Source organism: Vipera ursinii (genome assembly GCF_947247035.1).
Source record: "Vipera ursinii genome assembly, chromosome: 7".
NCBI lineage: Eukaryota > Metazoa > Chordata > Lepidosauria > Squamata > Viperidae > Vipera > Vipera ursinii.
Genome location: NC_139521.1, coordinates 145,562 through 169,097, shown reverse-complemented (window position 1 = coordinate 169,097; position 23,536 = coordinate 145,562). Strand labels below are relative to the sequence as shown.

General features: G+C 58.0%; 1 protein-coding gene across 1 annotated transcript; it reads right to left on the bottom strand.

The window, feature by feature from the left end:
• Positions 1-12,232: 12,232 nt before the first annotated feature.
• MSX1 (msh homeobox 1) lies at positions 12,233-15,491 on the bottom strand (the record flags this gene model as incomplete). The annotated part of the gene is made up of 2 exons (XM_083367990.1): positions 12,233-12,678; positions 15,059-15,491. The coding sequence occupies 2 exons, from the start codon at positions 15,489-15,491 to the stop codon at positions 12,236-12,238; spliced, it is 876 nt and encodes a 291-aa protein (XP_083224116.1). The 3' UTR covers positions 12,233-12,235.
• Positions 15,492-23,536: the final 8,045 nt, after the last annotated feature.

Here is a 23,536-nt window from a genome sequence, read left to right as displayed (position 1 = left end):
CAGCCACAGGGCAATCGCAAACTGGGAGGGGGGAATTACCTTGAGAGTCAGTGAGAAAAGTTCCAGTTTCCTCTTAATGCAGGTTTTTTACCCTGTTGAGTTCTATGTAAAAATTCATGGGTCGGCCTGAAGGCAGCCCATGCAGGGGGGTGGGGGAGCCGGACGCAGTTGGGCCCGCCTGGCTCTTAAATGGCGGCCCAGAAGTGCCGAATGCATGCTCTGTTGCTCTTCGAGGGAGGCAGCTGAGATGCGGATCAGACGGAGGGACGAAAGAGGCAATTTCAGAGCCCCGGAAGACCGGGCACCCTCGGCAGAGGCAAGAGGGATGGCCGACTTACTCAAATTTCACCTCTTGGGAGAGTGATTAATAAAATACAGAAGAGGGGAGATTTCTTCCAAAACATGTGGAAGCTATTTATGGATTATGCTGATGGGCCTGGCATTAATGTATGAAAATATGCAATACCGCTGCATTTGGTGGAAAGATTGCCACATAATGAAGGTTTTATCGGTAAATTATGCATTCCTCCTCAAGTTCTACGTTCAAAGAAGAGCAGGAGAGGCGGAAGGAGGGATGGCTTTGTTTGGAGAGGACGCGGGCTTTGGCTGGCTCTCCTGCTTCGAAAGAGAGGCCCGCTCCTTCGCAGCAGCGGCCCAAGGCCTGCTCCGCCACTGGGGAGAGGCAGCTGCCGGGCTCAGTCCCTCATCCTGACCAGCGCTGAGCACCTCCGCCTGGGAATCGCAAGAGGGCCAGCACAAGGAAAGAGGAGGCCCACCTGGGCCAGAAAGGGGATCCCCAGCCCAGCTGTGACTTGGTCAGAGCACAAGGGCATTCTGGGAAAGCTCCCCACTCTCACCGTCCCAAAGCCTAAGGGAAAAGAGGAGGAACAGAGGTTTACCCTGATGTCACACACAGTCTCCATCCTGGAGGAAATCGCAAGCGGGTGAGGCTGTCCTAGATCCCAAGGGATCCGGTTCAGCCTAACAAACATGGTGTCATGGTTGATCTGTGTTTGAAAGCATAACGTGCCTTCTGATCTGGATGCTCTCTCGGGGGTGACACAACAGTTCTAAGGAAGGCAATAAGCAGATATTAGAATTAGACTGGACAGTACTTTTGGCTGGTGTTATTTCAGTAGAATGCAATTTAAATTGTATTATCTAGTGTTTGGAGATCCTCAGACAGCATCCCTCTCATATTACAGTTTTAGAAACAGTATCCAAATCCAGAATGTAAAAAGAAACCATAAAAATGTGTAAGTACAAAATTTGTAAACATCTACTTTTCATTATTACATCTATTAGTTGACATTTTTTGTGTTTTTCCTGATAATGAGAGGTTTAAGGTGGGATAACACACATATGCCTTACGTTGGTCTTCATAATTGCCCTCGCCGTGATGTCCCGTTGCCTGGAGGCGGTTCGGGTCTGGATGGGGAGGAACAGACTTCAACTCAACCCTGACAAGACTGAGTGGCTGTGCATTCCGGCATCCCGGGACATTCAAAATGTTCCATCTCTTTCTATGGGGGGTGAGCTCTTACCCCCCGTGGATAGGGCTCGCAACTTGGGAGTCCTCCTAGATTCACGGCTTACCCTGGAAGATCATGTAGTGGCCGTGACTAGGGGGGCTTTTGCCCAGGTTCGCCTGGTGCGCCAGTTGCGGCCCTATCTGGACCGGGATGCCCTGTGCACGGTCACTCATGCGCTCGTGGCCTCTCGCCTTGACTACTGTAATGCTCTCTACATGGGGCTTCCCTTGAAGACCACTCGGAGGCTCCAACTGGTACAGAATGCGGCCGCGAGAGTTGTCTTGGGAGTTTCCCGGTACTCCCATGTTACACCTTTGCTCCGCGAGCTGCATTGGTTACCAGTTGTCTTTCGGGTGAGGTTCAAGGTGTTGGTTACGATCTTTAAGTCCCTACATGGCATGGGTCCGGGATACCTCAGGGACCACCTGCTGCCGGCATCGATTCCCCTCCGCCCTGTGCGTTCCCACAGAGAGGGCCTCCTCAGGGTGCCGCCAGTCAGGGAATGCCGACTGGTGGCCCCCAGGGGGAGGGCCTTCTCTGTGGGCGCCCCGGCATTATGGAATCAACTGCCGGTGGAGCTCCGGATGGCACCAGACCTCCGAACTTTCCGTCGGGGCCTGAAGACCCACCTGTTTGAAATAGCTGGTCTGGCCTGATGGGGGATTATGGGTTTTTAATTGTTTTTTAAATTTGTATTACTGTTTTAATTGGGCATGGGTTTAATCTTTTTTTAATTTTTGTATTGTCTTTTTTATATATGCCCTGTGAACCGCCCTGAGTCCCTACCAAGGAGAAGGGCGGTATATAAATCAAATAAACTATAAACTATAAACTATAATTGACCAGCTAATAAAGCCAAACATTTAAATTCTATTTCAGCAAGTAGATCCATAACTTATCAGAGCATTCAGTAAAATCAAATCAGGAGATCTTTTCCACTATTTAGCTCTTCTCAATTTTGCTAGCGGGCTATCAACTTTCAGTCCCCCAAACAGCTTAATCCTCGGATCTGCAACGGTTATGTAACTGTATATATTTTTTTCCATTCTGCTTTCTCTGCTTCTGAAAAATGGGTTCCTTTTCTAATCATGCCGAAGGAGACATATTGTGCTAGACTATGTTCCAGTTGCTGAATCGCTTATTCCGCTATTCCTCTAATTTGTGAAATTCTGCTGGGCTTTGCACATTATTTCTACCATAATGGCAAAGAAAGGATTCTCAGTAAGGAAAGAAGAATGATAATCAGTCACAGATTTCCATAACTCACAGGTGCATCTTCTGGATGTAGCCCAACCAGGTACCCAAAGCGTTGCTGATGTACTGGAAAGCTCTTTTTTTAGTTTGTGGGTGACCAATTCAGGCAGATGCTTCCGCAGAGGGAAGGGGACCTATCGCCCGAGAAGTGGCATGGGGCACTTCGAGCTGGTTTGGCCTGTTGACCAGGAGGCCTGGAGGGTCGGCCTGGGGGGGGCCCTTTGGATTCCAGGGCAGAGGGCAGGGCTTGGCTGGTGGACACAAGTTAGCCCTGCTTAGGGCCCTCACTAGAGAACAGACCAGCTGACCAGTTCCCAAACTTCTCTTGCTGGATGAGTGGACAGTCGCTTTTCCTTTGTCATATTCAGGCCTGGGGGGGTAGGCGGCGGGGGTGTGTGTGAGTACACTGGCTACTTTGTCCTCTGCCTTTGACAGGAGAGAGATGGAGGGAATGCTGCTATTGGGGGAGGGGGGGCTTGGGACCCACTGAGAGGTGGGAATGAAGGACTCTGCCCTGATCATGCTGTCTGGCAGTTTAGGGTTAGGGGACGGTGGGGCAATTGGAGAGAGACTCGCTGGGTAGCCCCATTCTCACCTTCCAGGCTCAGGGCGGGTGGGGGGGGGGTCTGTTCGGCTTCTGGGCCGAGTTTTCTTCAAGGAGGGAAGGAAGGAGTTAATCTCTTTGGCTACCCTCCCCGTCCTCCCCTCTGGCAGTCCACCCCAGTCCCACTATGAAGGGGCGCCATTATTCCTTGCCACCCTCCTCCCTTGCTGAGAAAGCCCTTCTGCTTGCAATTTGTTACAGAAATCCCTGCCAAATGCCCCCAACACAGACTTTACTATGTTTGCTCTCAGAAGTAGTTTGTGGACATTTTTTCTGCTTTATAAATTCAGAATTTGAAGGAACATTTGTTTCAGTTTGGTGCACTTTTTAATAGTAATTTCAATTTCCTGTAAATTCTGTTCTGGTGAAAGGGATTTCTTTTTTACGTTGCGCATGAAGAACAATGTAATACATGGTGCAGACTACACACGTTCTCATGAGCAAGAGCTGGCTACAGCCGCATGTGCCGGGTCTGCCCCTCGCTAGGCAGAGCAAAACCTTAAGCCTCTTGGCTCTCTGGGTTCTCTAGAAGGGGGGGGGGCGGGAAAGAGAGAGAGAAAGAAAGAAAACCAGGAAAGCCTCTTGATGGGAGGGATGCAGAGGCTCCCCTGCTTAGATCAGGTGTGCCAAGAGTTGCTCTCCCGGGAAGCAAAGCCTGCAGGGCAGAGCAAAGGGGAAAGGCAGAGGGTGGCTCTTTTCTAGCCTGTGCCGTGAGACACCTGCTCTCTTTGCAACCCTTAAGGAGAGTTTGTTACCTTCCAGCCCAGAGTGAATCTCCCTGGAAGGGAAGGCATGAGACAACCATAAGGCAATCTCGTTGTAAGTCACAGCTGCTTTATTGTTGTTGTTCTTGCTGTTGCGGCTACTTTGCTGCATACCTTGGAACCATAAAACACAGCAGGGAGATCTTTGCCCAAGAATCTTATAAGACAATAAAGGGTCAAGCACAAGGGATGTATCCAAAAGAAAGTGCAGACAAGCACAACAGAGGAAAAATTACAGAAAAATTAAGAGGACGAGGTTAAAATGCTGCCAACGATGGCAATTTCAACTAAAGCTGACCAATGCTATTGATATGGTCAACTGTGAGCGATTGGCAGACATGCTTGTAAAAGACACAATTAGACATTAATCCTGACATAATATTCAGAGGATTCCCTTGTTTTTTTCCAGTGATAACAACATTTCCGTGTTCAAATATTGTTAACGTTCACAGGAAAATTTCATGAGCTCAGAAGGAAGTAACTACAATGTCTCATTTAAAAGATGGCTAGAATTTGATCGCTCAGTAAAAATATATGCAAGAATATATGCAAGAGTTTGATCCTTTAAGTCAGACATGTCAAACACAAGGCCCGGGGGCCGGATCTGGCCCGCGAAGTGGTTTCATGTGGCCCGCAAACCAGTGAGGGAATGGCCCCCTCTGCCTTGGCCCTGGCCCAGAGACCCTCCTTCTGCCAGAGACCCTCAGATCTGTCCCACTCCTGCCCAGGCCCCCACAGGCACCCTTGATGCCAATGATGTAGAGCTGGCCACGCCCACCCAGTAGGCCATACACACTCTAGCCATGCCCACCCAGTAGGCCACGCCCACCCGGCCCCCTGAGGGCAACCGCAATGCTGATGCTGCCCTCAATGAAATTGAGTTTGACACCCCTGCTTTAAGTTCTTAAATCAGGGGTCTTCAAACTTGGCCCTTTTGTGCCTGGCTGAGGAATTGTGGGAGTTGAAGTCCACAAGTCATAAAAGGGCCAGGTTTGAAGACCCCTGTCTTAAAGCTTCCCGGTTTTGGGGCATATTTGCTAGATATATTAAAAGGTAGGAGAATCAGTCAGCTGTTGCTCCCACATTTTCCATGTTCTTAAGGTCTCTTCTAGATATGGATTTGTAAACTACAGGAAGGCCCAAGAACCAGGGAGGAATCACATTTTCCTGTGAAATGGAGAATGCAGGGCCAGCTCAGTCTGTTTCCACTGAGTGTGGTTTGAATTTCACTAATCTGAATCACCTCCTCACCGATTGCTTCAGCTCTTGTTCAGGGCTGGCTAACTTGCCAGGAAAAAAGAGGCCGAGACAGGGAGGCGTGGACCGGCTCTTTCGTGACCCGTGGTTGTGGATCTCTGGTAACAAATGATTCCAGCAGACCCCTCCTCTGAGCCACCTGCCTGTTCACTGGTCAAGCTGGAGGAGTCTGGGGGTTGAGCCTCTTTAAGGATTCTTCCACTGGGTGCAGACTGGGTGCAGACCTGGAGCTTTTGAAGCAAAAGGAAAGAAAAAACACACAGAAGACACCGGTGTGCACGTTTACACACAATGCGCACACAGAGAGGCCAAGAGAATTATTTGTAAATTATTAAAAGTCAGACTCTTTTTATACGAAGACTTTGAACCTTGTGGGGTTCCCCCCACCCTCTAACGTCCCCTGCTACTGTTGTACCAAGAAGGCCAAGAGCACGTGAGGAGAGTTCCCCATCTTCCCTCACTGGGAAAAATAATCCACATCTACAGCCTGATAGCTCTAATGCAGGGATATAGAACAGATGTAACATTTTATACAAATTCAATTTCTAATTCTAAATATTATACAAAAATATAAACCGGAATGACACGCTGAGTCATTCTGGCAACTGAACCAACTGAAGCAAAGCAGATCATTTGATCTCCCCCCTCCCCCCCCCCTCACAAAGCCTGGGCTCCCTCTCTCAGCTCACAAGGCTGGGACCGACTCTGGGCTATTTGGGGGCTAGGCAGCCTTTCAAATCCCCGCCTTAGTTCTCCTCCTTTTTCAGGCGTAATTCTGGGTTCCAGATGGGACATTTCCACCTAAAATTCAGAAAAGCTTCTGAAGTCCTTAACTAATTCCTGAGATTAGGCACAGAGTAAAAGAAGAGAAACAAATGAAGTTTGACGGACTTTGGATTACAGAGAAGCTCTGTGGCTAGACGGAAAGCAGATCATGAATGATCTCGCTCGCCATTTTGGAGGAAAAGGCAGGGTCCGAACTGGGTTAGCCACGGCCAAGAAACACCCAGCCCCTCAGCCCGCCCGCGCCCTTTGCAACCCGGCATCCTCCTCATTCCTGGACAGGCGGACGGAGCGCTGATCGGCCCCAAAGCGGGCAACCCCCCCCCGCCGCCGCCGCCGCCGCGTCCGCCTTGCTGAGAGGCTCTTTCGCAATCTAAGCCAGCTCCGAGACCGAGTCGTTGCCCGTCTCCGACTGCAGCCACGGGAGGAGAGAAAAGCCAGTAAGGGCCATTCAGAACTATTTCCCCCTCTCTAAGCTGGAACGGAGGCCGGATTCTAAAAGGCATCAAATCTGGTCCCCTGAGGTTTTTATTTCCTTGCAACTATAGACTATTCCAAGCCTCCCCCGGAGCTCCAAAGGAGGAAAGTACAGTGGGGTGTCACCCTGGGACTTGGGGTGCCACCCTGGTCAGGCTTCACCTGCAGAAGGCACCGTGGCTGCTCTTCCCAAAGAGGCGGCAGCCCTCCTGCCTGTCCCACCCCCGCCCTGGCCACAGAAATCGCGCACGCCTCTTGCACAGATTCCCGGGGTGCAGCCTAGCTTGAGGAAGATGCTGGAGAGCCAGCCAGACCACAAGGGCCTCGTTTCAAAGGAAGCAGAAAAGTCATTTATTTCCTCAGAAAAGCAGCTGGAAGAAGATTGCTCAGTGGTGTGGAAAGAGCCCTAGGTATAAATCACGAAGCCAGCGAGGCCCAGGCTTGAGGCCTCCAGGCGCAGCCGCCGATAAGGCCGGGGGAAGGGGAATCCTGCCTGCCTGGCTTGGTCCCCTCGACTTTTCCCTCCCTAAGGAGGAAGCGAAACCTGCCCTCCAAAAGAGCCCCGCCTCTTTTCTTCCTTTGCATGCAGCAAACCCACCCGCCCCCCCAAAGGGGGCGGAGCTTGGATCTGGCCTCCTTGATGTCCCCCAGGTAGCCAATTTAGGAAGAGCAGGACAGGAGAGGGACCGGCAGAGGGAAAATCCGTCCCCCGGAACCTTCAAGGGGGTGGGGGTTGGGGTGGGATGTGCATGCCTGCATTTTAAAAGAAGAACCACCAGCAGCCCCGTTTAGGGACTCCAAGCTGAAGTTTCTTTTTTCCTCTCTCTGGGAAGATGGCTTCCTGATCCTGTTTTTGCCTGATTGCCCCGTTTTCCCCTCCCCTTTCCTCCCTTCCCTTCCCTTCCCTTCCCTTCCCTTCCCTTCCCTTCCCTTCCCTTCCCTTCCCTTCCCTTCCCTTCTTCCGCCTTCCTGTCTTCCTTCCCTTCCCTCTCGCAGTCTCTCTCTCTCCCCGTTTCCCTCTTCGGCTGCTCTTCCCTTCAGACCCGCAGAACTGCGGCCTTCCCCTCTTCCCCCGCTCTTCGCTCTTCTCTGCCCAGGATTTGAATGGAACCGCGTCCCCGCCTCTCTCGCTCGGCGGCCCGAGGCAAATGCAGCCTCGTCCCGTCAAAGCCTCCGCACTGGGCCGCCGGGGATCCCGGAGGGAAGCTCAGCTGACCAGCCGCAGGAGCATTTCGGAGGCCCCTGGTGGGAAGCTCCTCCTCCGAGCCCTCCCGAGCCCTCTCTGGAAGCCCCCCTCGCTCCCTCCCTCCCGGCTCCCAGGCAAAGGCGATTCCGCTGCGGCCGGAGAGGCGGCGATTCCTGCAGGGACAACGGGGGCGGTGACAACCCGCTTTCCCTTCTTGTGGCGGGGCCACAAAAAACGACGCCGGTCGGACTTTCTCGACTCTTTGCCGGCTGCTTTCCCACGGGAGGTGGTAGAGGCGGTCGCTCGGGGGCCGATCGGCTTCCCCTCTTCTAGCGACCCCGGTCTCTGGGCAGAATCCAGGGGGAGTGAAGGGAGACGATCCGGAAGGGAGCAGCCGACTGCAGCGCCTCCGCACCCGCCTGCTCACAACCAGGACAACCGCCGGGGAGTCCGGCAGAGGGAGGGGGGAGGTCTTGTGCTGAGGGCGGCAGCCGACAAGGGGTTAAAATACAATGTGTTCATCTGTCATATTTGTCCAATAGATAATCGATGACCCCACCCACCTGACTGTCAGATGGAGTCCCCAAATAGAGAGCAAAAGGTTTGGAAAGGAAGGAAGGAAGGAAGGAAGGAAGGAAGGAAGGAAGGAAGGAAGGAAGGAAGGGAGGGAGGGAGGGAGGGAGGGAGGGAGGGAGGGAGGGAGGATCTAAGCAAAACTGGTGTGTGTGGGGGAGCCTTGAGAATCTCAAATAGTCTCAGAGCTGCAGTTGTTCTGGGCATCAAGGCCAGAGTCTATCTTGGAAAAGTCTCAGCACATATTAAATCTCTTCAGGCAGAATTAAAATGTCAGAGCAGCAACTTAGTGTCCACATCAGGGAAACTGGTTGGATGCACCGTCATAAAGAACAAGTGAAATGGTGACGGCACTGAACATGAAAATGCACAAAGGTCTGTGCAAACGCCAGACTGAAACCTGGGAACCGAGCGAGGCCAGGTCCGGCAGCCACACGGCACAGGCCCCTGGCTGGCCTCCTTCCGGAGGGCTGGTGGTGCTAGCAGACATTCAGAGGGCTGCAATGCCATTTTCTACCCGTCCCTCTCCAGGCTGCCTAACACGGGGAGAGGTGGCGCTTGGTGGTTTCCAGCTGAAATATGTTGTCTTCTAAGTGTCTATGGAGATTCTCAGTCATCCATGTCATGTTTTCCTGGTGCTTTTTTCATCAGGCAACTGGACTTTGTTTTTCTTTGAAGACATTTTGCTTCTCATCCCAGAAGGTTCTTCAGCTCTGACTGGATGGTGGCGAATGGAATGACTTATACTCCTTTCACAGCTGGTCATTTGCCTCCAGGGCCTTCAACAACTCGCTAAAAGAGTGCAAAAGACCAGCCGACTGCCAGGAGTGCATATCCAGCCATTTTGGATGAGAAGCATCTTCAAAGAAGAACAAGAAAGTCCACTTGCCTTGGGGAAAAAGCATCTTTGGGATTGTATTTTGAGGCATAAAATCTTGGCAAATAAGGATTGTAGAAAAAGGAGTGGCAGAACCTGGGTTGGAGTTAAAAGAGGAATCAGCCTTGAATCCCCATGTAGTCACAAGTTAAGTCCAAGCCCCCTTGTACCTTGAATTCCATGGACCTCATCTAACTCTTAGCTGGTACTAATCCTGAGTTGACAAGATTCCTGTGCACAGGCTTTTTAGCAATAAATCAGTTTAATTGGATCTTAATGTGGACCTGGCTTTTTCTGCCTGAGATTAATCAATGAGACAAACTACAATGGAAATAACTGAGCTTGGACTGAGAGTGAGAGTGTCTATAGGTGAGCCCATAAAAAAAAAGTCGAGATGGCAGCCAGGACCACATGATTCAAGCTCAGCCCTAAAGTGAATAAAATGAAATTGCCACCTTGACTTTTCTCATGGACAAACTGGTTGGGTCCCCTGGTGCTTCTATCTCCTGGGACCTGGGTAGTGCCAGGGCGGGTGTGTTTGTGTCTAGTCAAGGTCCTTGTGTGTGTGTGTCTGTCCACAGCAGGATTATGGACACAGCAGAGGGAGGATTGTGGACACAGCAGAGGGAGGTGCAGGCAGGAACCGACCAGACCGGGTGCCAGGCTGGGTGCAGGCTGGGCGATGCCTTGCCCGAACGGTGTAACAGCGAGGGGCTGGGCTCGTGCAAGGCCAGAAACGCTTTGGAAGCGCGGTGGCTCCCTCGGAGCTGACTTGACAACAGCGGGAGAGGCCTGAGCGCCGGCGGCATGAACAGGAGCGCCCTTCCCAAATCGCTCCGCGTTATCCTGCTTCCTTCCGACCCCAACCTGAGCGCCAAGAGTCTCGGCTCTACCCTTGAAGGAGGACCCGGGACTGAAAAAAGGGTCTCGGAAGAGGGCTAGGACCAGGTGACTGATCGGTGGTCGAGCTCTTCGGAGCCGGCAGAGAATCTCCCGCAGGAGGAGGTCGCGGCTTTCTCTCTTGCTTCGGACTGCAAGGATTTAAGCTCCAGGAACAAATCCCGATGGAAGTTTTTTTTTAAAAAAAAATACTCCTCCGGGTCGGACAGGGGACCCAGGCTGAGGTCTAGGGGTAGCGGGGGGGGGGGTCTCGCGGACATAGATGGGCTCAAGTGGAAGCCAAGCAGCCCTCCCGAATCTGGGCTTCTGGACGGAGCGGCCGGTGGTGCGTTTCAAAAAGCAGAAAAGTTGGATTTTGAACATTTCAGCAGCGCATCTGCACCCGCTGCTTTTAGAAAGTACGAGGACCGGCAACTCCACTTCTCGGCTGATGCAGCGGGAGGCCCAGCCTCTCTTCAAACTGAGCGCCCGTGGCGGGGCTAGATCCGCCACCCGAAACTCTCGGGAGGCGCTTCCACGACGCAGTCGAAGCGCTTCGCTCCGCACACGGAAGGAACAAGGTCGGCCCTCCAGCCGCGACCCGTCCGGCGGGCGCTCCTGCTTTGCGGCTCTCGACGTCGCTGCCGGGAAGCCTCCGCAGTCGTGGACGGGCCGGCGGGGAGCGAAAGGCAGTGGCGGCACCTCCCCACGGCGGAGGCTCCCCGGCGTGTCCCTGCACCGGTCTCCCCCGCCGGCCGTGGGTCAAGCAGGCTACGCTTCTCCGGGCGCTGCAACGGCACCCGTCCGCCCCGGCGAGTCTTCACTACCTGGCCCCTGCAGAATCGCGGCGGCGCCCTCGGAGAAGCCGACCCCGAGCCTGCGGCCGCTTCTTCCTTCTCCAGGCGGGGCCAGAGTCGCCGATCGCCATCCTCTCCGCCAGTCGTGCGCTCGAAGGGCTGCACGCCTCGGCCGGGCCGGAGCGCCGCAGAGGCCGGTTGGGCGCGCCACTTGACCCGAGACTTGGCCGGCCGCGAGTCGGCTTTCCCGAGAGACGGAGGCGGAAAGAGCTGGCAGCCCTGCGCTTGCCTTCCCCGGTTCGCGGGTCGTGCCATCCGGCTTTTCTGAGGGCGGTGGCGCGATTCTCTCCTCCCCGCTTCCTGCCTTTCCCTGCAGGGGCCAAACCGGCTCTACCTGGGACAGGTGTGCATCTCGGCAGCCAGAAGCTCCGCTGGTCGTCGGGCGACAAGAGCCAGGACGCCGTTACTTTTAGGCCCACTGAGGAGTTCCCTCCACACCTCGCTAAAAATGGAAGCCCCGTTCCTTGCCTTAAGCACACGCTCCCCTGGAAATGAAACATGGTGGGATTACATTTACCTGGGAGGAGATCTTTTTGAATTCGATAGAATTTGCTTCCAAGTAAACTGGTACCCGAAACGATGAGTTTTTGCTTAATTGGGGGTACAGTATATATTCTGCAGGGCGAAGCGGGGCTTGCGCACCTCCGATTCGCAAAGGGCTGCCAGATCTGAGGGAAAGCGGAGGGAGAAGCGCGCTGCGGAAGCCGCTTTTCGACGGAGCTGCGAATCCCTCCCACCCCCGCACAGAACGGCTCGGAGGCGCCCCGCAGAGCAAATTCGGCGCGTGTGGATCTGCTCACACGTGAACGGGTCCCTCTCCGTGGGGGTTACAACCCCGGGACGGGCGGCTGAGGAGGCCGGGGGAAGGGGCCGGGGCTTCGCCCAAAGCACAAGGCAGGCCGGCAGCCGAGCCGCAGCGGAGCAGAGAGGGACGCGCCGATCTCGCGGGCCGGCGGGGAGGAAGGCAGCGCCCGACCCGCTCACCCCGCGGTCGTTTAAAATTAATTTATTTATCAAATATAGCTATTAATATAAACGATAATAACTTTTTCGACTGTACAGTATGGTACACGGGGCGCCGCGCTCCTCCCTCGCGGGGAGGCCGCCGAGAGCCGCGGCGCCTCCGACGGGCAGTCCGTCCAGGGCGGCCCCGCCGGGGCAGCGGAGGGTCCGGGCTGCTCCCGCGCTCGGCCTAGGCCAGGTGGTACATGCTGTAGCCGACGTGCGCCGCCGTGTAGAGCCCGACGGGCGTCACCGGCATCGCGGCGCGCTGGAAGGGGCCTCCGGAGGCGTAGAGGGAGGCGCCGGCCACGGCCGGGCTGCCCAGCGGGAAGGAGAGGCCGAAAGCGGCGGCGGCGGCGGGCGGCAGGAGCGGCTTGGCGGCCATCTTCAGCTTCTCCAGCTCGGCCTCCTGCAGCCGCTTGGCCTTGGCGCGCCGGTTCTGGAACCAGATCTTCACCTGCGTCTCGGTGAGGCTGAGCGAGCTGGAGAACTCGGCGCGCTCGGCGATGGAGAGGTACTGCTTCTGGCGGAACTTGCGCTCCAGCGCCAGGAGTTGGGCCGTGGTGAAGGGCGTGCGGGGCTTGCGGTTGGTCTTGTGCTTGCGGAGCGTGCAGGCCGGAGGGCTGGAGCGCCCTGCGAGGGAGGGAGGGGGGGGGGAGAACGAGAGAAAAGGGGAGAGAAAGACCGGTCCTTTAGGGGGGAGATCGTCCCGTCCCGTCCGAAGGCCCATTGCCTCCTCCGCTCCCCACTCCCGCGCCGCAGCCCGTCTCTACCGCTCGTCTCCTCCGGTCTGTCCGGGAAGGGATCAGCGGATGGAGCCCTCCCGCCCCCGCCCGTTCGGTTCGTCTGCGAAGTGCCCCTGGGTCGGAAAGGGCTCCGAGTGCCGCTGAATGTGCTGGGCTTTCAGCTGCCACCCTTCCTTCTCCAGCCCTTGCTTGGCCTGGTTCAGGATCTAGGTGAAATGGCCTGGAGATGGAGGCCGGGAGCTTCTGGGCGATTAGGGGAGGGTCTGAGGTCGTTAAAAGGAGGGAGGGATCCCTTTTCCCTCCAGAAATTCCCAGAGAGAAAAAGATAGAGGAAGGGGCCTGCTTCAGCTCTGCCCCCCCCAGCAGTAGGAGGGCTTTTTGCCACATTCCTAGATGGAGGTGACAGGGCACCCCTTCCCCCAGGCTCCCCCCTCCCGGATGGGCTTAGAAAGGAAGTCCAGGCTAAACTGGGGAGGGTTTGCTTTCCTCTGCCGTCGGCCGGAGACGGGGGGGGTACCCCAAGAGTGTTGGGGCTGAAAGTGCCCGGCCTCTTCTCAGCATCTTGGTCTAAAGACGGGATGCTCTTGTGTGGGGAGAAAGCAGCTGACAGGAGAGGTGGGAGGGAGGAGATCTGGAAAGAGAGCCCCTCTTCTGCCTTCCCCACATCTCCTTGGGGGGAAATGCCGCTCGCCCCACATTACAGACATGAAGGGATGGTGGTGCTGCTTCCTCCCTCCCTCCCTCCCTCCCTCCCTCCGCCTGCTGAAAGGCTTCGGAGGTGCCCAGGTGGGGTCTGTGCCTTGAATGGTAGATGGGATCTTTCTGAATTATCTTCATTCTGATTTCAAGGAATGTTGTTGTGAGCCATGTGAATAAGGGATAAATAAATCAGATTCATTCTGGATCTTCCTATTGAGCAAGGGAGAGGCCCGCTTCACTTACGTGGAGAGAAAAAAGGGTTGGCGTGCAATCGTGCCCTGTGCACACTTCCTGTAAAAGTGAGCCATCTGAGCCTAAGGGAGCGGAAAAGCAGAAGGTGGCGAGAGCCTCTTTTCTAACACTTTTTTTTTTAAAAAAAAGCCCCAATGACGTTTCATAAAACCTTGGTTGGAAAGGGGCTGCCAAACTCTGGGACCTTCCCGGAGGATTTTGTTTAACCGCCACAACGACAATAGCCTTGTTTCACTTCTACTGCCTGTTTCCCAACTGCCCTTCTCCGCTGATTTGTACCGGTTTTCTTCCCTGCCCAAGCAGGACAGAAACTCACATCTGACTCGGGAGCAGAAAACACCTGGAAGGCTGCAAGAAACGGCTCCGAGGACCCTTCGGGCAGATCATTTGGACACCACAGTTTCCACGCTAACTGCAGGGCACCGGCTGGCTGGGCATTTGGGGTGTGTAGACACAACACAGGCAGGTGTTCAGACACACCAGATCAGCAGACCTAGGAGGAGCGAGCGGTGGTGGGGGGGCTTCTCTCCCGTCCCCGGAAATCCTGGACAGCACCACTGACTGGGGTCTCGGGGACCTACTTTCCCTGGGGGGAAAAACCAGCTCAAGCACACGGGGGGCTGCTGGGTTGGCATCCAAATGGGAAGGGGCTGGGCCCCCCTGCCAAGCCCAGTCCCGGCAGCCAGCGTGGTTTAGGGAGGGATGCCAGAGCCGGGAAGGGGCTGCACAGCTCAGAGGCGGGGGGAGGGGGGCATTCTCTCCAGCAGAAAGTGTCACGCGCCGCAGTCTGGGAAGAGGCTTTGGGGGGGCATGGGGGGGTCAAAGCAAGCACCTTGCTGAAGGGCGCTTAGGAGGAATTCTGGGCTGGGAAGAGGCAGGCGGGCAGGCAGCAAAGGTCGAGCCAAGCTTCGGGAAGCCGGAGGGCCTTCGAAGCCCAAGAGGACGTTGGGCCTTTGGTCAGCCACCGGTTCTGGGAAGCGAGGCCTGGGAAGCGAGGCCGATGGCCAGGACCCCGCGCCTTTCCGCAGGGGAGTTCCCAGGGCAGCCCGCTCGAGCCGCTCTTCCTTGGCGGGCAAGACCAGGAGCCGAGGCGCCTGGAACCGGACTAGGAGCCGCGCCGGGAAAGGACCGTGCCGAGTCCCCCGGGCGCGCGGCGAGCACCCTTCAGCCGAGGTGGAAGAGCGGGGACCCCCGATAAAGGAGTCACCTCCGCAGCCGCGGCGCCCGAGGGCTTCTGCCCAGCGGATTCGGCCTTCGGCCTCCTCCCGGCGGTGGCGGGGCGACGGGCGGGCACGGGCGGCGAAAGGGCCACTTACTTGGCGGCGACGGGGAGAAGCGGGGGGCGGGCCTCCAGGGCGAGCGGTCGGCCTTCTCCGGGCTTTCGGCCTTGACCAGCGCTTCCTCGGGAACTTTCACGAAGGCTCCGGCGCCGAACGGGCTGGGCAGGGCCGGCGGCGAGGCGGAAGCCCTCCTCGGCCGGGGACTGGGGGCTGCCGGCGGGCGAGCCGCGTGCCCTCCGCGCTCGGCCAGGCGCTCGCGGGCCCCGCTCCCGGCCTTCCGGGGCTCGGCCATGAGCGCCTCCACGCTGAAGGGCAGCAGAGCCGCGCGGGGCTTCTCGCCCTCCTCCTCCTCCTCCTCCTCCTCGGCCCGCATGGCGCCCCCGGGGGCCGCCTTGCTGCGGGCCTGGGCCGGCGGCTCCTCGGCTCGGGCTGCGCACTGCACCGAAGTCATGGCGGGCCCGGGGGCCATGCAGCGGCGGCTCGGGGGGCGCGCATGGAGCGGGCCAGGGCGACTGCGGGGCCGGGACCGCGCGCGGCTGCACTCCGGGACACTTTCCGCGGCGCGGCTAATAAAGCGAGGCGCCTGTCCCGCCGGCCAATCCGCGCGCCGAGGGGTGGGCCTCTGCCTTCCCATTGGACGCGGCGCGCGGCGAGGGTCCCGGGCGGGGCGGGCGGCGGCCTCGGGCGGCGGGCCTTCGGCCGGGAAGAGGCGCCGGGGCCGAGAGGCCGGCTGGCTCGGGAGGCGCGGGCGCGGCGCTTCGGAGGAGCCCTTTCGGGACGTTCTCCGCTTGTCGCTGCCATGAAGGCTTGCCGCCTCGCCGGACCGGACCTGCCGCCCCCGCGTGTCTGTTGCTGCCCCGGAGGGAAGCGGCGGCGGCGGGCGCTTCGCTTGGTTTCCGACGAGGGTGAATGGGAAGGAGCTGCGCGGTCCGGCTCTGCTTCGCTGCCGCGCATCGTCACCCCGAATAAAGTCCCGATCCTTACAAGCCTTTCCCCGAGCAAAGGCCCCGGCGGCGGCGGCCGCTTGTCCCTCCCAGCCAAGTCCGGTCGCTGAGTTGCCAAATGCCGCCGTTCCACCCTGAACGGTGGAGTCCGTCGGCGGCCCGGACACCACCCCGGCTTGCGCCAGCAGCGGAACGCCTCCGGGGCCAGCCCTCCTCCTCCCCGCCCAGCGACCCTCCTTTGGGCCGGTCTGGGTGCCGGGCAACCCCGGCCCTCTCCCAAGGCGCCCTGCCGGGAAGCCGGTTCGAAAGCACCTACATCTCGAGGGACCCGGAGGGACCGCGGAGCTCCTGGAACCGAGCTTGCCCGGCCCCTTCCCCCGGCGGGCGGACCGGCCGTCTTGCAGGCGGCGGCTCGGGGAAGGGAACTGGTCCATGCGGACCCCCCACCCCCCTCTCCCGGGCTCCTCAGGGTTCTTGCGGGGTTCCCGGAGGGCCTCCAGCTGAAGCCTTCTAGCTGCCTGGCCGCCGGTGTCCGGCTCTGCCCCTCCAGCCCTCGAGTATGTGAGGAAACCCCCCCCCCCACTTCTCGGAAAGGGAGGAGAGGAGAGCTGCCTCCAGGCGAGGGGCTTATCCGCGCTCCCTTTCGGAAACCGGAGGTGTGGCAGTGAACTTTGTCCCAAGATTCGTTAAGGCGTTTCTGGCACCTTGGCCAGCAACCACCTCCGGAGCCCTCGGGAGTTTAGTAGCCGTCGGTGGGCGATCGCATCTGCATTACGTCGGGCAGAGAAAGCGCGATCCCACAGCCGCTTTGCTGTTCTTTGATTTCGAGGATCCAAAAAGGGATTTTTAACAGACTCTCCTGGAAAACGGGGCGAGGAGGGGAGGGGCCGCGCCAGGGCCGGAAGATGCGCCTTGAGAAGCACCCGCCCCCTCCGGCCTGCCCTTCCTGCCCCTCTCCTCAGGCCCGGGCAAGCGCCTGCTCGGGCCGCCGTCCGGGCTGCGGAAGCGCAGAGCGAGAGGACTCGGCCGCCGCGTTCCGCGTGGCCGCTCGCCGCGCCTCCTTTTCTCCGCGAGCAACGCCAGCGAACGCCGCCTGTCCTTTCCGGGCAGCAGCCAAAGGCAGGCCGATCCGGGCTGGCTGCGACGGACGGCACCCCCAGCCCGTTTCCCACGGAGGAATTTGGAATGCCGCCCCGGGTTCGACCCCGGCGCTTGGTCGCCCTCCCGGGCGGTACGGACCCAGCTTGGCCGCCCGCGAGATCTCCGCCTCTCCTCGAAGGATCAGGCTCGCTGCCCCGTCTGCGGAGGGGGGCTCTTTGCCCGAGGTGGGGCGGGGACGCCTACGCGGCCTTCCCAGCCTCCGGAGCAGAAGAGCCGGTCCAGCCTTCCTGCCTCCGGATCTGCCAGCTTCGAAAGTAGCCAAAGACGATCAAGTCCTCGTCTCCAGATCGTTGAAGGGGAGGGGGTGACTCTGCAAGTTTGGTCGACGCCCTCCCGGTAAAAGGGCCCTGGGTTAAAGCGGGGAATCCCCTCTGGGGATTCTGGAACTCTCCTGAAGCGCCTGGACTTTTTACCTTACAGAATTAGCATCGTTCCGAATCCGGGAGCTTCTTCCTTGAAGACTCCAGGCCATAAACCTCTCAGGACGGGAGAGCGACGATCGCCGGTGGGTCAGAGGCTGACCCCCACCCCCCCCAGGCCAGCTCAGCCTTGTGAGCGAAGAGAGCAGCCCGAGAGGCAAAGCGGAGGGGCTGGGCAATCGGCGCCATCTCCTCTGCCCCTCCCGAGTCCTCTGCAGAAGGAGGCCTCCCCTCCCAAGCCAGGCGTCCTCGGAGGTCCGGTGAGGCTTCCGTGCCTCCGGCCGCCCACCCGCGGGTTCCCTCTGGCGGCGCCTGCCCTTTCCACCTGCGGCGCCCCGTGGTCGGGCCTCTCCTTCCGGGCCGCTTCCCTTTGCCGGGCCGGGGCTGCTGGCAACCCGGGAGAGCAGAAAAACGGCCGCCCACGGGCGACTGCAAAAATTTGGAGCGGCGGGAAGAGAAAACGCCGGAGGCGAAGCGGGCGCGACTCCCGCGCAGCAGAACGCTCTCTCTCTACTCGAGGGTCGTGGACCGCCTTCAGCGACCCCGGCCGTCGTGGGGGCCACGTTCCCACTCCTGGCCGAGGATGTCCGGGAGGCTCTCTGAGGGGCGGGGTGGGATCCTAAACCTCGGGGTCCAACCCTCGCTCGCTGTTTGACAACCTTGCGGGGCGCCCGCCTTTTCTGCTTCCCCTCTGAGGCCAGCGCGGAGAACACCTGACATTTGGAAAGAGCGGGGAACAGGCAACGCTCACCCGGGATCGGGGCAGAAGCTCCAGGGATCGTTGGTTGCAGGCAGCTTTGCGGTGTGTGTGTGTGTGTGTGTGTGTGTCACGCTGGACAGTTCCGGCTCTGTTTCAGGTACGGAGAACTCTTGCTTCGGATCCCATTTGCTTCCCTGAAGGGAGACTAGAGAGCCCCAGGGACCACTGAGTCTGGGGTCGCTGCCTCTGCCCGAGGCCGGCTCAGCTTTTTCCTCGAACAACGGGCTCCCCCGGAAAGCCGTTCGAGTCAAGAAGGCCGCTGCCGTGGCGTCTCTCTCCCCGCGCGCGTTTCTGTCTGGGAGCGGCGGGGGACCGGGCCCAGGCAAGCAGGTGCCTCCTGAACCGAGAGGCTCTCCGGAGAGGCTCCAGCTCCCCTGCCTGGAGCGAAGAGGATCCCGCCGCCCCGGGCTGAGGCGGGGGCTCTTGTAGCAGCCGGTTGGACTGGGCGGCTAAATGGTGAGCGAGGGGGAACGGTGAGCGAGGGCTGTCTGAGGCCGTTTTCCCCCGTTCGGTGGTTAATTATAGGGAGAACCTGGGAAACAGTCCGGCCTAAATTACTTATTATTCTTAAACTTAATACCGGCCCACGGATTCTACCATAGTTGATTCTTCAGGCCTGCCCGTTCCCCGTTTATCAAGCGAAAATCCGCCCCGCCCCGTAAACCGGTAGCTCTCTAAATCTGCAGCCTGCCGAGAGGCCTTCAGCCCTGGGGATGCGGCGAGACCCCTCGCCCCGCGCAGGCTTTGCCCGCTCTAGACCAGCCTCGGGCCTCTCGCGGAGAGAAACTTTGGCCGGATTTCACGAGCTCCTCTGCTGACTCGGGAGCGCCCGGGCCCTTCGCTTCCGCCAGCGGCGCTTGCCCGAGGCCTCGGCTTGGCAGGGGGCGCCGGCACCCCTCTTAGTAATGGGAAAGTTCTCCCACGACCCTGGACCCCCTTCTCCGGGGTGGGTGGGTGGCCGGGTTCCTGCAGAGTAGCCAGAGGAGCAGCGGGGAGGGACTTTGTCCCTCTGGACCCCGAGGAGATTCCTGGACGCCCCACCGGCTCCCGGAGCTGGGCGTAACCTCGGCCACGCGCCGGCTCTGCCTTCAAGAGAGGTGGGGCGAAGGGGCCGGTCCTGGAGCTGCCCCGGGCTTCTCCGGTTCGCCGGCAGGCCCCGGTGGCTCCCACGTTGCCCGCCCCACCCGTCCAGCAAGCCTCTTCCACTCCAGCTGGCCCTCCGCCGGTGGATTCTCGATTTCTGGCCTGGAGAAATTGGGCCAGCGCCGCTTCAGAGAACGGTGGGGAAAAGTTAAGAACAGCTTCGCCCGCTGCCCTCGCCGCGGGACGATTCGAGGCGCCGAAGCTCGGGCCCTTCAGATTCTCCCTCTCTCCGGCCGGAGGTCTCTGCCTTTAAGCCCTGCCAGACGGAGGTGGGCCCGGACAGCGGCGCCCTCGGCCGAGGAAGCCAGGCTGTTCCGCCCAGCGCCAGGGGGATCTGGCGGCCTCCTTGGATCTGGCGCGGCGCCCTCCTCCCGCGGCCTTTGGGCTACTGCCCCTGCGAAGCCAGCCCCCTCCTTTCCCTCGGCTTTTTCATCGGCGTTTTCTCCGTTTCACCGGGATATTCCCTCCCGGGTTGGGTCGCCGTCATTCGTTGGCTAGAAATTCTGCTTCGATTGAACGGAACCCAGTCTCCGCTTTGCGCCCCTTCTGCGCCCTTTGAAAACAGGGCTGTTCGATGGCGGAGGCGGCGGACGGGGAGGCAGTGGAGACTTCTTGGTTTGCAGTTCGGACGCCCTCGGACCTCGCGCCCGCTGGCTTTGAACCGAAGCGCCTTGACTAGGCGACGGCGGAGGACGCTGCTGTGGAGACACCCGGGCCAATTCGGGGGGCTGCAGGCAAGTCCGACAGGTGCCAGCGCACGATGGGCGGCTCCGACCAGCCAGAGGCAGAGCCGCCCGATTCGAGGCCCGGTTGGCCTCGAGACCGCTGCCGGGGTCTCGTTTGTTGCCGCCGCCCAGCCCCGAGCCTCCCTGCGGGGAAGCGCAGCCCCGACCATCCACGCCGGGCGGCGCTCCGAGGCTCCTGCAGCCAGCCTCTGCTCCGTGGCCCTGAGCCCCGCTCCAGAGGAACGGCGGGCGGGTCCGGCTTCGAGAGGCCCCTCCGAGTCACGCGCTTGGGTCAGGGAAGCGCCTGGCCCTGGGCGGCTCGGCCGGCCCGCCTTCGGGGTGACCCGGGCCAGGCCGTCGGGCGTCTTCTCAAAGCCCGAAGCTCGGCCTGGCCCCGCGACCGTCCCGAAGCCGGGAGACGTCGGCCTCTCCGCTCTTCGGGGCGGGGAGGGTGGAGCGGACCGGGGCGGCCTGCGAGAGACGCCGCGGGAGGAGGACAAGGCCTGCCAAGACTGCTGCGCCTCGGCTGAAGTCAGCGCCTGGGCGAGCCTACCTCGCAGAGTCGGTCGTGCTGCCGGCTTTTGTGCGTTCCGGCCGGGCAAGGCGGACTCGAACTCCAAGGGAGACGCCGCGTCTCTCTCCATCCTCCAGCCCCGCCTGTCCGTCGTCTCTGGACCCCTCGGGGGCCCAACCGCTTGGGAGGCCCGGGTCCCCCCAGGCCAGGGGTAGGCAACCCCGGCTCTTTCATGACTCACGGACTTCAGCTCCGAGGATTCCTGAGTCGGCATAGTCCGTGAGTCCTACAAGAGCCGAGGTTGCCTACCCCCGCCCCAGGCTCTTGTTGTACAAGCGCCGCCGCCTGCCGGACTGCGGGCCTCCCTCGTCGGAGCCCTTCCGCCAGCAGAGCAGAGGCGCCAGGAGGCGTCGTGGTTCCGAGAGGCCGGGCTGGAGGGCCGTCGGCGTGGGCTCGCTGGGAGGAAGCAGGCGGAGGGGCGAGGAGCGCCAGGCTCGGTCTAAAAAATAATGCAAGGTCTCAAAGGTAAAGCCTCTTCCCAGGTGATCTGCTTCCCCCAGGTGAGCCTTTCGCCCGCTGGCACAGCTGCCTGGACCCACCTGTGGGCAGGCACGCGGCTCTTCGGTGCTGGTGGCTTTTCTGTCTTTTCTACCTAAAAATAGGTACCATAGGTGCTTTATTTTCTTTTCATGCAAATTTGCAAACATTTCCTTTGCACTCTCACAGACACATGCACACCTACGCCTCCCCCTCTGAATTCGGCATGGTTTATTTTCAGGAAAGGACAGGTGTCCCAGCAAATAGCATCCCACAGAGAGGGCCTCCTCAGGGTGCCTCCGGTCAGGGAATGTCGACTGGTGGCCCCCAGGGGGAGGGCCTTCTCTGTGGGCACTCCGGCTTTATGGAACCAACTGCCGGTTGAGCTCCGGATGGCATCAGACCTCCGATCCTTCCGTCGCGGGTTGAAGACCCACTTATTTGAATTAGCTGGTCTGGCCTGATGGGGGAATATGGGTTTTTAAATTGATTTTTAGTACTTTATTATTGTTGTTTTTTAACTGGGCACTGGTTTAATTTCCTTTTAACTTTTGTATTGTTATTTATATATGCCCTGTGAACTGCCCTGAGTCCCTAGGGAGAAGGGCGGTATAGAAATCAAATAAAACTAAACTAAACTAAACTAATTTTGTCTCAACTGGAAAGGAGTTTCAGATGCCACCGGGGAGGTTGCTGGACCCACTGGGTGAGTTGGAATGAAAGTCAGCAGCTGGGGAGCCAGATGTGGAGATTCCCCTTCATCCTCTGTCCTCCTCCTTCCTTTAGTCAGAGTAATAGAGTTGGAAGGGACCCTGGAGGTCTTCTAGTCCAACCCCCTGCTCAAGCAGGCAGCCCTAGGCCATTTCAGACAATGGGCCATCCAACCAGTGCAGTTACATCGCATCTCAAATCTGGAAAGGACCCAGCCAGAAAAAGGAAAAAAACCCCGTAATGTCAGCCTGGTTTCCTGCTACAGCACACAATTCCAGACAAATGTGTTCGACCTAATTGGACACTTGGTGGGGCGCTTGTGGTTAACCCAACCGCTTTTATTGTATGGTGAAGTAACAGTGTGTCTTTTAACCACGTGCGCAGGGTCACCAATCCACAGAATGGGAGGCGCCATCGTCCTCTTGCATAATCGCACTGCTCGTATGCACTATCCTTACTGAACTTTCCAAATATACATTATTTTTCCTTTCACTGAAGGAATAATTGTACATTAAAGCTTTCCAGAAGACCAGACCTTCCTCCGTGTAGGGGTCCAAAGGCAATGTATTGGCACTCATGTCTGAGGGCGGCATGTAGCAGCAGGTTTTGGAGATCCATTAATCTTTTCTCTTGGAGAATTCAAAGCAGATGTAGATAGCCGCTATTACAATTACAAAATTATAACAGTCTAAAATTGAAGCAACTTTGGAAAGTTGAAAAAGCAATTTTGGCATCCAAGATGACTAACAAGCTAGCCCCTTCCGCCAAGTGTTCTGTGCTAATGAGATAAATTACAAACGTAAAGAGGCAGAGCATTTTTGCAAAATGTTCCTGCTTTTCAGCAGGCAGGATATAAGAGCATCTTCATACACATTTTACAAAACTCCTCAGCATGCTGGCTGCTGCTAATTTGTGCATCGAAATTTACTTCAGAATTTGCAAGATGGATACAGAATATACTGTACTCACAGCACCCTGGTAAGCCCAAAGGGTGAGGATGGTCTCAGAATCTGACTCACAAAGGGTTGCTTTTATGGATGAAAATGACACCTAGTTGGGCCATGAAACACCTGCAAGAAAAACCCCAGCTCAGAGAGCACCAAACATCCCACAGGTCAACCCTGAGCTGCAACATTTTCTTCTACTGGGGCTGCTTTTTGTTGGGAAGCTTTTATAGCTCTTTAACTTCTCTTTCCCTCTACTCTGGAGTAAGAGAAGGTTAGATATTAGGGTTAACTGTCTGCTAGGCCTTGTGTTATCCCTCATATGTAACCTTCTCTTGCTCCAGAGTAGAGGGAGAGAGAACTATCGCACCATTGCACTCATTTCACATGCTAGTAAAGTTATGCTTAAAATCCTACAAGCTAGACTCCAGCAGTGGATCGAGAACTACCAGAAGCACAGGCAGGATTTCGAAGAGGCAGAGGAACTAGAGATCAGATTGCCAACATAGGCTGGATCATGGAAAAAGCTAGGCAGTTCCAGAAAAACATCTACTTCTGCTTCATTGACTAAGCCTTTGATTGTGTGGATCACAACAAACTGTGGCAAGTTCTTAAAGAGATGGGCGTACCAGACCATCTTATTTGTCTCTTGAGAA